General features: G+C 46.1%; 2 protein-coding genes across 3 annotated transcripts in view; one reads left to right on the top strand and one right to left on the bottom strand.

The window, feature by feature from the left end:
• Positions 1-2,019, bottom strand: part of CFAP77 (cilia and flagella associated protein 77) — a 59,175-nt gene extending 57,156 nt beyond the window's left edge. The window contains exon 1 of the mRNA XM_058038357.1: positions 1,825-2,019. Coding sequence (XP_057894340.1) covers positions 1,825-1,950 — 126 coding nt within the window. The 5' untranslated portion in view covers positions 1,951-2,019. The remainder of the gene's footprint in view (positions 1-1,824) is intronic.
• A 548-nt stretch (positions 2,020-2,567) lies between these two features.
• Positions 2,568-11,872, top strand: TTF1 (transcription termination factor 1). Of its 2 annotated transcripts, none has more exons than XM_058038351.1 (12): positions 2,568-2,619; positions 3,263-3,363; positions 3,518-4,323; positions 5,073-5,323; positions 5,641-5,826; positions 6,865-6,943; positions 7,199-7,329; positions 7,818-8,046; positions 9,068-9,157; positions 9,380-9,445; positions 9,815-9,900; positions 10,279-11,872. In XM_058038351.1, the coding sequence occupies exons 3-12, from the start codon at positions 3,527-3,529 to the stop codon at positions 10,452-10,454; spliced, it is 2,091 nt and encodes a 696-aa protein (XP_057894334.1). In that variant the 5' UTR covers positions 2,568-2,619; positions 3,263-3,363; positions 3,518-3,526; the 3' UTR covers positions 10,455-11,872. The 2 variants fall into 2 exon arrangements, with proteins under 2 accessions (XP_057894334.1, XP_057894335.1); XM_058038352.1 differs by lacking the exon at positions 2,568-2,619 and adding an exon at positions 2,813-2,984.
• Positions 11,873-14,356: the final 2,484 nt, after the last annotated feature.

Raw genomic sequence — 14,356 nt, 5'->3', positions numbered from 1 at the left:
GCTCTGCAAGAGTTCTTCCCATCAAACTTCGGGGATCCAGAGGAAAGGAAGAAAGCAGAAGGTGTGGATTTGAACAAGCGAGTTCTGACGTACAACCTGCTTTTTTTTCCTATGCCTGACAAAATCCCCCCAATAGATTTTTAGAGTTATAAAACAATTAAACACTGCAAAGCCTCACATTTCTAGCGACACTCCAAATTCTCGAATTTTACCAACTCCCAAGCCTGCCGGTGCCAGACGCGATTCCGGAGGGCCGATCTCGGGCTGGAAAGGCAGGGTTTATGCGGAGAAGCGAGGTTTGGGAGGCGGAATTGCGGCCGGGAAGGGCTCGGGGAGCGCTCGGGGCCCGTGAGGGAGCGCGGGCGGGCTCGGGCCTCGCTCGCTGCCGTTCCGCGAGCGCCACCCAGCGGCCCAGAGCGGCACTGCAGCGGCTGCCGGGACAGCCCGGCCCGGCCGGGGAGCGAGGGGCACGAACCGAAGCGAAGGGAAATGATTAACCAAAGGGAAATGATTAACCAAAGTGAAATGATTAAAGCTTTGGGAGCCGTGAAATGATTAAAGCTTTGTGAGCCGCACGCCCAGCTCGGATGGCAGTGGGAATAACGAAATGAGACGTGCCGCGAGTTTGGGAAGGGAGAGTGCTGGGGAAGATGAAACAGGAAAGCCTTATAAATATGATTGCCTGGCAAAAGATTTTGAGAATATAAGCGAGATTGAAGTGAAGGCAAGCTTTGAGATACCTCAGTTACTGAACAAATGGGAAACAATGGCATGGCCAGCTGAAGGTGATCCCCTTTTGATGGAACAACACCCTCTGCTTGCAGACAGGCCCAAGGGTCAGAGCAGACCCTGCAGCTTGGCAGAAGGGGCCCAAAGAGGAGTTTGTAGGGTTTAAAATGTAAGACAGTACGGTAATTTAATGATTCTTACAGGCTGTATGTAAATGCTATAGGATTTGTGCATTGTACTAGATTGGTTAGTGAGAATCAGAATGTTCAACACAGAAGAAGATTCATTGGATTGTAATGGGAACCTCGCTCTCTTACCCTTTACCTTTTTTACTCCCTTTCTCTCTCACACTCTCTACCCCTCTCTTCTCTCAGTCCTGCTCCAGCTGTGGCTGGCAGCTCCCAGCAGGTCTCTGCACCCAGGCCCTTTGCAATAAACCCCAATTTCCACAACCTGGCTTCAGAGATCTCTCATCTCCGTCCGTCCCTACCATCCTACCCCCTGATGCTCCTACAGAGCAGAACCTCCAGAGCAGGTCTAAAAATGCGAATTACAGAACCACAGATTCACTTAGGGTGGAAAAGACCCCCAAAATCATCGAGTCCAGCCTGTGACCCATCAGCACCTTGTGTCCCAGAGCAGGGTGCTGAGTGCCAGGCACTCCTCCAAACCGCCCTGGGCTCCCCTTCCAAGGGCAGTGTGATTTAGGTGGGTGCAGTTTGTGTGACACAAACCCCAGGACCCCTCTGCTGTATCTGGGGATGAAGAGCAGCCCCAGTGACATCTCAGTCCCTGTCCCCGAGTGCTTCCCAGACCTTGGGACTCGGGAAAACCCTGGCAGGGAGAGCCCATCCCGCTCTGTGCCCATCACCGGCTGCAGAGCGCTCATTAAGGAGCAGCGGGGAAACACAATTTCCTTGTTATATAAACCAGTATGGGGTGGAAAAAACTGATTTAACGGCTTTAAGGGGGAGCTTTTCTGCTGTGGAGCTGCCCGGGGTGACCGTGATCCCTCACCCTCCCCGGGGGCTGTGGGATGGGAGGCGGCCATGGGGATGGGGTGGGGACAGGGATCGCGGGGGTGGCGGGGCTCACCTTGATGATGAGCGGGTTCCGCAGCATGCTGAGCCGGACCAGCCCCAGCCGCTCGTTCTCCGTGCCCGGGCCCGCCTCGGCCAAGCTCATGGGCTGCCGCCGGGGCCCCGCTCTGCCGCCCGCCATGGCGCTACCGGCCCGGGCGGCTCTGGGCGGCCCCGGTCCCGATCCGGGCGTCGAGGGGGAGTCTCGGCTGTCCCGGTGCCGGTGCTGGGGCTGTTTCGGCCGTGCCGGTGCCGATCCCGATCCCGGGGCTTTCTGCACGGCCCAGTGCCGGTGCCGATCCCGATTCGGGGCTCTCTGCACGGCCGGTGCCGGTGCCGGTGTTGTCTCGGCGGTGCCGGTGCTGATCCCGATCCCGGGGTCTCTGCACGGCCCGGTGTCGGTGCCGATCCCGGGCTCTCTGCACGGCCTGGTGCCGGTGTCGCTGCCGGTGTCGGTGCCGATCCCGGGCTCTCTGCACGGCCCGGTGCCGCTGTCGGTGCCGATCCCGGGCTCTCTGCACGGCCCGGTGCCGGTGTCGCTGCCGGTGTCGGTGCCGATCCCGGGCTCTCTGCACGGCCCGGTGCCGGTGTCGGTGCCGATCCCGGGCTCTCTGCACGGCCCGGTGCCGGTGTCGCTGCCGGTGCCGGGGGTTCTCCCACCGAACTCGCGGCTCGCGCGGCGGCGTCCGTCTCCAGGCAACAAGCGGTGCGCCGCTCTAATGGCTCCGGCTGGGGCCGCTTCCGCCGGCGGAACGGATGGGCCGGGCGCGGGGCGCGGGGTGCCGGCGGCGCGGGCGCACACCGCGTGGAGGTAACGGGAGGCCCGGCGGCACCGGGAGCGCTAAAGGGGCGGCGGGGCCGGGGGGGATCGCGGGCTCCTCACAGCCCGGGGCTGCCGGGAGCGCTGGGGGAGCGCTGGGGGAGCGCGGGGGGAGCGCGGGGAGCCTCCCTCGGTAGCCCCGGAGCGGCGGGGTCCGGCCCGGCCGCGCTCAGCCGGGGTTTCTCGGTGTCTGGGCCTCGGGCCGAGCTGTGCTTTGAGCCCCGCGGAGCTTTCGGTGCCGCGCGTTCCCCTCGCTGGCGGGGAGGGGATGGCCGGGACCGGCCGGCGGTGCGAGCTGCCCTGGCAATGCGAAATTCAAGGGCACGTGTTTCAGACGTGCCCCGGGGTGTTGCGCGGTGAGTGTTTTGTGCGTGCTGGGTGTAGAAAATGTGCTCAAAATGTTTCCTGTCCGCTCTGTGTGCCCGAATCCTCCCGGCAGGGCTGAGCTCGGCCCCTCAGACACTCCTCATCAGAGAATTTGGGGTTTAGTGCTGATCAGTCTCGTGTTTCTTTGTTGCATTTAGCTTGGTGCTGTTTCGGTGCTGAAAGCTGAACATACTAGTCCGACCTTGCTCAGCTATTCAAAATTTAAGCTAATATTTATTGAATTTATTAAAAGCGTTTCTTGTTGTAGGAAAGCACTTTGAAGGCTGGGGACAGCTGTGATGCTCATCTGTTTGGCAAAGAAGGCACCAGCTTTTCCTAGGCACTTTACAAAACTAACTGGATTGAAAAGTAAGAGTCTAAGATAAAATGGAGGTTTTAGTTGTTAAGGTTTTGGGTGGGTTTTGTGCTTTTTTTGGGTTTTTTTTTTTTGGGGTGTTTTGTTTTAAATAAAACCAGTGTATAAATGACAACACTCCACTAAAACTCCTCTCTTTTACTTTAGAGAAAAAAAATGAAAGACGGAGCACATGCAGGTGATTTTCAAGTCCAGGATTCTGTCAAGAAGAAGAAAAAGAAGAGGAAACCAATTGAGTCCAGCAACAACCACGAAAATGCTGAAAGTGTGGAAGATGGAGAGCCTGGCCAGGCTTCCCTAGTGCTCTTTGAAGATACAGCAGCACAGGCTGGGGAGGGCAGGGAAAAGAAGAAAAAACTGAAAAAAAAGAGTGGGAAGCAGCAGACTCTGCTGGATAAATACTTTGGGAAGGTGGAACACGAGATCAGCAATGGCACTGGAGCAGCTGCTTCCCCGAGGAAGAAGAGGAAGAGGAAGGACAGCAGCCACGAGCTCAGCGATGTCAGCTGTGTCTCTGTGGATCAGGACTGCCAGCAGGGGGCTGCTGATTATGTTTATTTTAAAAAGCTCAAGAAGAAAAGGAAAGAGAAGCATCCTGGAGAGGATGATGAGCTGTGTGAGCTGCCTCCCTGTGAGGAGCACAGCAAGGCCCACAAAGAGAAACCCAAAAAGAAGAGGAAGAAGAGGAGAGAGGGCCAGGGGGACACAGAGGGAGCAGCTGAGGCACCGCTGTCACCCCCAGGGCAGCACGGGGGGTGGCCTTGCCCTGCAGGGGAGGATGGAGGCTCTGATGCTGCCTCTGCCATCACTGAGGGCTCCATGGAGCTCCCTGCAGGCTTCTCCACCCCCAGTAAAGCAGCTGGGCCAGCTGAGAGGGCTCCAGCACCTGCTAAACAGCCCTACAAGAGCAGTGCTTATGTCATGGACGACAGCTCTTCAGACTCTGATGTGATGTGAGTTCAGCTTTTCTTTGTGGGGTTTTTTCCTTCCTTTTGTTATCTGCCCTCCAGGTTTTTCATCATTCTGTTTTGTGTGTGTTTTAGAGAAAAACTTTGAATTTACACAGCATTTGTGATGTTGGAGACCAACTTTAAAACCTCAGTTTGCTTGTGGAGGTCCAACAACAATTTTTAAGAACACTTCATTGTAGGCTCTTTCCTCTTTTAAAACCATAGGTATACAAATAACTTACCTACAAACAATCCCCATTTAGTGGGGGGAAAAGAAAAGGATTTAGTTTGTTAAAATTGATATTTATAGTGACTATGTGCACCAAGTAAGGTCAGCTAAACAACTGAATGTTCTCTGCAAATAAATGCTCATGTAAGTAGTTCTTGATGCCTTTGCAGTGTCTAGAAAACAAAACAGGAGCACTAGTAAGAGACAGATGGAAAAAATCTGTGGGCCAGTGCTAGCAAGAGGCATTATTTCTTCAGTATGCCCATGTGTGAGAGTTTTGTGGATTTTCAGAACTTCAGAAAGCTCCTTGATTATTGTAAGTACAGAAATTTGGAAATAAATTACAATTATTATGTTAAAAGGTTAGAAATGCAAGGCAGTGGATGTGTGAAGTATTTTTTGTTCTGTAATTAATTAATATGTTCATTCTTTTAATGGTAGAGATGTTGACAACATCTCTGGCTTGGAGTTCTAGTGGTGTATTTTATTTTGTGGTTTTTTTTGTCTTTTTTTTTAATATCAGGACACCAAATGCCTTGGCCTCACATGAAAAGCACCAGAACGATTCCTTTGCTGAGCTGGCAGCCTATGATGATGAGGTCAGTGTGGATTGTGAGGAAGGCCTGGACTCTGGCACGAGTTTATTTATGGATTTGGATGCTGCAAGGCAAGAACTGGAAGAGTTTATTCCTCATGTGAAGAATATATCAGACAGTTCAATCAAGAAAATGGCTGGAAGAGACCTAATGAGGTTTAAGGAGTTTAAAAAGCAGGGTGAGCTCTCTGAAATCCTCTTGCAGTGAGGAAGGACTGTGCAGCTGTGACAATGTTTGAACAGTGCCATGTCTGTTGCACCCACAGTCTGGTTCACTTCATTCCATTGACAGATTTTCTGTTTCTCTGTTTTGTAGCATCTGCTTCCACATTGGCAAATTTCAGTCCAAACTTGTGTGTTAATTGCTGATTCCTAGGTGTTTTTGTCTCTTTCAGTTTTCTCTTTTCCCCTCTGAATTTGTTGATACCTGAAATGGGTAAGAGATGGTACTTGAGGTTTGACTTGTTTTTTTTTTTAAACCTTTTCTATATTTTAGGTATGGCTGTCAAGTTTGGCAGATTTACCCAGAAGGAAAATAAACAAATCAGGAAAAATGTTGAAGAGTTCTTAGCACTTACTGGAATAGACAGTGCTGAAAAACTTTTGTTTACCTCGAGGTATCCAAGTGATAAAGACACCATCCATCGCCTGAAAACAGAACATCACTTTTGTGAGAAAATCTGTGAGTATTTAAGTTTTTCAGACAGCTGAATGTTGCATTCTACAAGCTGGTGATATCATGGTATGTTCTGTAAAATAATTTTTGTTAAAAGCACTGATGTTGCTAAATTTGGTGAGAAAAGAAGCTGCTGACATGGTGTAGTTGATAATCTGCACAGTCCACTGTTCTTATTATCTGGTCTCAGATAGGAAGAGTTTAGAGATAAAATGTGGTGAAGACCAGTAAAGACTTCCAGACTTGCATTTGGGCTTTATGGCTTTAAGTGCATTATTTGCTAAACTATAATTAAGGTTACTAATGGCAGCTGTGAGTGATTAAGTCCTGTCTGAAACTGTCACCAATAGATAGGGGGCAGGTGCAGGATTGAGGGGGGTGGAGAAAACTGAGCCATGCCAGTTTTCCAAGAGCTGGGGAGCTCCTCAGTGCCCTAGGAGCTTTATTCTGTGTGTTTGGTGGCAAGGCAGAGTCAAGGGCAGCCTGTCATGGATCAGGATGCTGAGATCAAACTACAGCTTTGTTCCTCTGTGGTTATTTCAGACACACAGTCCTTCCCTCTGCATTGGCCCATTTCCCTGATGCTGACTTTCATTCCAGGCTGGGAGTTTGCTCCTGGGCTGGGAAGATTTGGCAGAAAGTCTCATCATTTCTGTGCCTTGCAGTCCCCTGTGCTGGGCACTGCTGCCCAAGGTGGTGGTGTGTTCCCAGGGATGGGTCTCTGGGGATCTTCATTTGGTTTTTGCTGCTGCCCCCAGTGCTTGCTTTTCCCATTTGGGACAGTCTGTGACACCCAGGGTCTGCTCAGCTCCTGCCTGGTCTCATGTCTCTCTTTAAGGCAGTGTTCAGCATCATGCCAGTTAAATTTAATCACACCTGGATCAAATGCACAGCCAGCCCATGCAGTTTGTAGCTGCTGAGTGGAAAGAATCTGTGGTTGGCAGCATGGCCATGAAAATGTGTGGTGTTGGGTTTTGGGGTTTGTTTCATTGTGGCCTCACCACTGTTAGAAATGTTTGTTAAAAATGATCCTTTCCCTTCCAGCTGAGGGCATTCCCCGGCCCTGGAGGCTGATTTATTATCGAGCAAGGAAGATATTTGACCCAAATAATTATAAAGGAAGGTAAGGGAATACTTAAAAAGTGTTTCTGAATGCTAATATCGGTCTGTGTTGATTATTTGTAAATTAAAAATGGATTCAAATGAAAATCCTCTCTCCCATTTGTGCCAGTTACTGTCACTTAATTGATAACTCATTTTCCCTTACTGATTCCTCTGTTCTAAAATGTGACTTGATGATTAACACTGATCACCTGCAGGTGTTACAGCTCTTTAAGAGATTGAAATGATTTGAAGCTGTTCCCATTTCCTCAACTAGGTATACTAAAGAAGAAAAAGAAAAATTAAAGAAGTATCAAGCTCTGCATGGCAATGATTGGAAGAAGATTTCTGAGTTGATGTCCCGTTCCAACCTCTCAGTTGCTATGAAATTCTCTGAAATCAAGTCAGGTATGGAATTTTAAGAAAATTCATTTTGTGTAATGTTATTTGAACTGTACAATGTAGGTACCCTAAAAGCCCTTCAAGTGTGGGGTCTTTAATTAATTAATTGATTTGTAGTGATGGTCCTCTTCTTCACACCACTGACTGTATTTTCATGTAGAATGGATAAGAAAGATCTCTGAAAGAAAATGGGGAAAATGTGGAACAAACACAACTCTTCATTAACAGAACTGACATCTAAAAAAGAGGATTTTATGGGGAGGGCAGAAGGAATTTGGCAGCCAGGTTTAAAAAGAACAACTGGAGATCAAACTGTTCTTTAGTGTTTGGGCTGAACTCTCAAGCTTGGTATGCAGAAGTGTTTCTAGGACATGTGTTAAGAAGTTGGTACCATAAATAAAAGTCATGCAAAGTGAAACATTTTTTCTTTTGCCTTTTTTTCCTTAATCATTTGTGATAAATTATGCTTTAACCTGGTGGCTTTTCAATTGTAGCTATTAACTATGGTCCGTGGACAGAGGAAGAGACCCAGAAGTTAATGAGTGCAGTGAAGGATGTGCTGAGGAGAAAACTGGCAGCAGAAAATGCAAATTCTCTTTCCTCCCTGGAGCAGCCAGACTCAGACCTGTGGATTGAGCGTGAGCAGCTGTACCAGGCACTGCCATGGACTGAGATTGAAGCCAGAGTGGGAAGTCGATACTGGAGACAATGCAAACAGAAATGGTGAGAGCTTGGCTAAACTGGGATGGTAAAATCTGTACTGGGGTGTGTTTATTCTGCAAATCCTGTGTTTTGTACCATGATGATCCTTTGGTAGGACAGGTAAGAGATTTCAGAGCAGAGAAGAGGCATTGCAGATGAATCTGAGAGAAATAACTCCTTGCTAGCTGCAGCAAGTTCTGTTTGCTGTGATAGCAAAGCCTGATTTCTGCCTGATGTGACAGGCCTGAGCAACAGAGCTGACTTACATGCTGAACCCTGGGCATTGTGACTAACACCAGCAGATTTATTTAGCCAAAAATAGATGATTGAGACTCTTGTGCCAGCTTTTTAACACCAAACCAGCTGCTTCAGACACTTTCACATAACCTTGTGTAGTTATCTGCAAGAAATGTATCATTTTGAGAGACTTTCCCAACTGACAGGAATAGTTTCTTTGTAGGTATTTTAGGGGAAACTCTCCCAGCCAAGGCCTGGGCCCCTGCTGGTTGGGAAGTGTGCCATCACATCCAGGTGTTCTGTGCTAAAAATACAATCAAGTCACTTTGACTTGCTGAGCTGGGGCCCATAAAAGCTGGACCCACTTTTGGGGTGAATTTGGAGACCTCACCTAGGGCTGGACACACTGTGGAGGATTTTCCAGTTGCTGGGAAGGATTCTCCAGGCCCTGCCTGTGAAATGGGGCTGCCCAGTGACAGGATCTGGATGATGGTAAAATATTGAAGTAATTGGTGATGTATCTTTCTCAATCACTATCCTTTCTCTCATATAGTAATGATTAGTGCACTCTTATTTTTGCTTTTTGTTAAAGCTAAGTGTATAGTTTTATTGAATGTATCATTTTACTTTTTTGTTACCTTAATATTCATAGTAAAATAAGACCATTTTATTATTTCTATTGGTGACTGTGTCCCTTCAATCCCTCCTGTCACTTGGCAGAACATTGCCTCTCTGTGACAGCAGCAGCATCTTTATGCTTGGAATTTCTTGAAATGATAGAAACTTGTTTTTGTGTGTTTCAAAGGAATTCAGTTTTAACAAGAAAATTGACCAGAGGGCAGAAGTTGTACAGAGGGACCAATGGATTAAGGACCAAGATCACCCTTATTAAAAGGTACAGTGCTGAGCACTGGGATGTTTTTTATCTCCCACTGTTTGAGCTGTGCTTATAAAAGTTGGCAGGGTGAGAACAGCCTGCTTGCAGCTTGATGATTACATGTTTTGTAATCATTCATTCTGTGGACAAAATGTCCTGTAATTTTTGACTGGGGGAGCTGGGAGCACTGAATGATGTCTTGAGTTCTGCTTGTAAACTGCTTCTGTCTCACATTCACAGGTTGTATCAAACAAAAGCAGAGGATGCCAGTGAAGTAAACTGGGATGAGCTCAGTAATGCTATTGGGTAAACCTCCCTTCTTTTCTTTTTATGGATACAAAGGGCAGTGAAAGCAGAGGAATCAAAGTTCTGATACCTTTACAACTGTAGGAAATGTTCAGTTTGGAAACATGAAACATTACAGTTGCATATCCTGGCATAGCATTGAGCAGGAAGCCAAGATCTGAAACCCTTAATGTTCCAAATACTGGGGTGTTGTGTATCTGTTCATCAACTAATGGGAAAAATTATGATTTGACGTTATGGGTTAATTATTATTTGAATTCCATCATTTCTACCTAAATCTAAGCTGGGGTTTGACTGGATAACTCAGTAACAATTAAGCTTTATGATAGCTCCTTGCACCACTAATTCTTTGAACTCTTCTCTTTGCAGAGATGTTCCTAGAGGCTATGTTCAATCAAAGTTTTATAGGCTAAAAGTGTCTTTTGTCCCCCTCTGGAAAAGAAGGACTTTTTCTGGTCAGTATGCCAGCAGTTTGTATGTACTCCTTAAGGCTTTGGCTTGAATCTCACAGGATACACATTCTGGTTCCATTTTTTCCTAATTGGCTAAAATCTTAGACTTTATGCTTATTTTACTAATTTTTTTTATAACTTTCAGTGTTCTCTTCATGCAATTGCTTATGAAACTGTTCTCTTTACTACCTTTGCTTGAAAAGCTTTGACTGCATATTTTAATTTCTCTTTGTATGTTTGTGTTATGCCTGATCTCCCTGCAGCCCCTGTGATCAGAACAATACAGAGATTTTGTGCATTTAACAACAGCAGAATTTCTGTCTGAGATGCTGTTCCTCTACAGATCCAATTAAAACCTCTTTTTTTTCTTTTTTCTCACAGAAATTATTGATTATCTGTATGAAAAGACACTCCCAGACCTTGAAGAAAAGTTAAAGGAGGAAGAGAGGAAACACAGGAGTGTTGACAATGCAGCAGCCAGGCAGCAGCAGCAGCAGGCTTTCAGGCTCAGTGACATTTTTGACTCCAGTGATGAGAGTGATGAATTAATTGATTAATTAATTGATTGATAGTCCTAAAAGCAATGCCTAACTTGCAGATTTAACTGGCTGAAAGTGGGTGCAGCTCATCACCTGCCAGTACCAGGCTGTTGGCAATGGGAAGAGTCAGGATTGGCACCTCTGATTGTCCTGTTTCAGCTTGAAGATGGAGTTAGAGAGCTTTTGTGCCACATTTTATTTTATTTATTTTATTTTTATTATCAGCTCTGGTTTTAGAAGATTTCATGTAAGCATACAAGTTGCTTTCTAAATGTCTCAAAATACTTTTTTTTTTTTTTGGTGGAGGTGACAGCTGCTGTTTTCCCTTCATGAATGAACTTGGTTTACAGAACTTTATTTTTTTTAAATTTATGGGACTGGAAAAAGGTTTTCAGTTTGCTTTTAAAACTGTAACAATCAAGTCTTTAGACATCTGTGTTGATGAAAACAACACAACTTCTGGGTTGTTTTTTTTTTTAAACAGGTATCTTATTCTTAAAAGCAACTGATTTTATTTTTTATTTTTGATGCAGACTTACACTTTTCTCAATCTTTCTAGAGAAAAAAGACTTTTGTCTAGTATTATTCATCATTTCATGCTAACCAAAACAGGTAATATAAAGTGTTGTATTTAATATTTGGAATACAGAGACAAACCAGTGTGTGTATATATATATATATATATCCATACATATATATTTTTATTTTGCCATGGAGAATTTCTCCATTTTAATAAGATGGAGGTTTTACTTATGTTTTGTATGATACTTTTAACTCTCTGCCTGAAGTGACTATTTGTAAATTGACTGAATTAATGTAAAAAGCCCCAAAATGTATGTGTAAATTCTTTGTAAGGCTTGTTTATATTCCCCATATGCTGTACTAGACAGTAAAGCAAGAAGACTCAGTCTCTGCTTTTTCAGGGTCATTTTGATAAGTGACAATTTCCCTCTTCAGTTCTAGTAATCATTATTGAAAATCCAGAACTTTCAATGGCTTGAAATAAAGGCCTTGTTGGAGGGTCTGGAAGGTGACTTTCAGCAAGGGATTTTAAAGGAAAATTTCCCATATTTAACTGTGTCTGCCTTTTGTCTCTCTGAGATGTAAAGCACTGGGATTTTGTGAGACAGGCACAACCTCCCCTGCATCAGCCACTGCTTTGAGGGTAAAGCTCTCCAGTCAAGAGATGAAATGGGATGGGGGAAGGAAACCCACACCACCTCCACTTAAATCTTAGTGTTGCTTCATGGGTTTTAAAGTTAAAAGCTGAAAAACTTGAATTTCTGAATCTAAAAAGTTTGTCTTTTTCAAGGGGTTTTTTTTTCCCCTTGAAAATTGAGATGCTCTGAATTATGTGGAAGCAAGAGCACAAACAATGCCTGGTTGTAGTTTGTAAAAACAGATCGTGCAGAAATAAACTTGTATCTCCATGCTGAGTTTTATTTTATTCTTTGCTTTAAAAGAAAACTGTTGTGGCTGAGTAGAATGCACCAATGCAGCAATGTTTTATTGAGTGAAAAGAATAATTTGACAAGAGTTTAATAAATTTGATGGAATTCAATAAAGTTTTAACAGTGGTTTACCAAGGTTCAAAGCTCACCTTATGAATGACTTTTTCATTAGTACTAATTTAGCTGCTGTCAGTCACTTACCAAGGATCTGGTGTAAAGGATCCCAAACCTTGGGAGGTTTCCCTGCTCCAGGGCATTCCCCTGGCCTTCAATCCATCTGCAATTCAGAGTTATTAGGGTGAAATTGGTGCTTATTAATCAGCAGTACAAACAGCACAGATGTTTGTTTTAGCTCTGCTATCTCATTCTCCACTCCTAACACTCTTGCATGTTTGGGCTTCAAAACCACCTTTCAAAATATTTTTCTGAGGAATTTTCACTCCCTTGGCAGTGAGCCAGGGGCACTCCAGCTCAAAGAGTCACCTCAGGGCATGAGCTCCTGTTCCTCCCTCCTAGAAACCACCCAGGAAAAATCTTGCTGATGCTCCTTAAAAGCAGTTTCTCTGCTAAATAGGAGTTGTAAACTTGGAGCCATCACTGCACTGGCTGCTTTTGGGCAAACAGAGGCTTCCATCTCCCTGCAGCCCTGGGAATGGAGCAGTGAAACTCCTTCCCCTCCCTGGGTGAGGTGTGAGCACTGTTTGCACAGGGGCAGATGATTGCATGTTGATTATTTCCCAGGTGCTGAAAGGCACAAGGAAGGAGCTTTTCCCTTTACCATCCTCTTCCCTGGCCCGTGGGATTGCAGGCATGGGGAGGCAGTTCTTTCACAGGGATGTCACAGCAAAATCTGCAGAGGTTTAAAAAAAAAAAACCAAAGAGGCTCCACAGAATGATGAGGAAAATAACATTGACAAAGCTTTGTGTATCAGACTGCATTATAAATAAGAGCATGACAGAGCCTTCAAGTGTAAAAGCACCCTAAAAACTCAGGTGTTTCAAGCAGATATGTTGTTTCAAGTGTTTCCCTGGCATCTTTGTGACCTGAGTGGTGTTACAGCACAAAACTCTTCAGCTGTGTGGCATTATCAAAGACAGAGACAGATGAGCTCCAAGGCTGTGTCTGCAGCACTTCAAAGCTGAAGAAGCAGCTGAAGATCAAACAGGGATTTGCTTTTTTCACCCCTCGCTCCTGTAAGGTCTTAACCAAGGAGGTGGAGAAAGGTGATGCTGATATAACTTGGGTCAAAGTTACAAGATGCTTATGTAGCTTGAGGTAAAGGACACCAATATAACCTGAATCATAACTTTTTATATTTATACAACCTGAATCATAACTTTCTATATCTATATAACCTGAATCATAACTTTCTATACAATGCAATAGCCAGTCTATGGTTAGCTAGTTACTTAAAGCTTAAATAAACAGAAACTTGCCAGGTGAATAATCTCAGAAACAGACAAGTGTAGCTATACTGGGAAGCAGGAGAACGTACAAACAAGAAACTGGCAAATCTAAAGCAAATTAGCTACAAAATAAAGAATTTTGACCAGTAAGATCCAGAAAGACAAAGGAACACCATAACTGCACATGGTCTGAGGACAAAGTTAAGAAGCTCAGATGAGAGGAAGACCTTGAGCCTTCATCAAAGAAGACCCCCAAGAACACCTAACTTGGGGAGGTGCAAGGCACTACAGAAAAACTATTTATAACCACGAGATAACATTATGTATAACATCATCACATATGTGCTGGAGCTAATTTAATGACATAGCAACATCAAGGAATACTTACTGTATAAATAAACCACAGCACTCGACAAGGGTGAGTGAGTGAGTGAGTGAGGTGGAGAAAATCCCCCTCGCCTCCAGCACGGCAATAAACAAATACCTGCTCTGTAGACACCAGTTTGTGGTGTTTTATTTCCAACCAGTCTTTTCGGCCATCACCTGAGGCGGTGCCTGGGTTGTAACAGGGCTCAGGCCCGGCACCGTCCGTCCCTGAGGCTGTAACAGGGCTCAGACCCAGCACTGTCTATTCCTGAGGCTGTAACAGGGCTCAGACCCAGCACTGTCTATTCCTGAGGCTGTAACAGGGCTCAGGCCCGGCACCGTCCGTCCCTGAGGCTGTAACCCGGCTCAGACCCAGCATTGTCTATTCCTGAGGCTGTAACAGGGCTCAGACCCAGCACCGTCCATTCCTGAGGCTGTAGCCCCGCTCAGGTCCAGCACCGTCCGTCCCTGAGGCTGTAGCCCCGCTCAGGTCCAGCACCGTCCGTCCCTGAGGCTGCAGCCCCGCTCAGGCCCATCCTCATCCGTCCCTGAGGCGGTGCCCGGGCCATAACCCAGCCCACCCCCGTGCCTCAGTTTCCCCGCCCGCCGCCGCCGGGGCCGCGCTGTCGCTTTAAGGCTCCTCCCGCGGGAGGCAGCGAGCGCCCACATCCGGCCGCGTCCGGAAGCGCGGGCAGC

The sequence above is a fragment of the Melospiza georgiana genome, chromosome 20 (genome assembly GCF_028018845.1).
Source record: "Melospiza georgiana isolate bMelGeo1 chromosome 20, bMelGeo1.pri, whole genome shotgun sequence".
Classification (NCBI taxonomy): Eukaryota; Metazoa; Chordata; class Aves; order Passeriformes; family Passerellidae; genus Melospiza; species Melospiza georgiana.
Note: the sequence above shows the minus strand (reverse complement) of the source record. Positions and strands in the feature narration are given on the sequence as shown.

Excerpts from the sequence above, each read along its gene's own strand:
- TTF1 (XM_058038351.1), top strand. The coding sequence starts at position 3,527 with ATGAAAGACGGAGCACATGCAGGTGATTTTCAAGTCCAGGATTCTGTC. Across the intron at positions 6,944-7,198 it reads CCAAATAATTATAAAGGAAG|GTATACTAAAGAAGAAAAAG; the intron begins GTAAGGGAATAC and ends TTCCTCAACTAG. Across the intron at positions 8,047-9,067 it reads AGACAATGCAAACAGAAATG|GAATTCAGTTTTAACAAGAA; the intron begins GTGAGAGCTTGG and ends TGTGTTTCAAAG.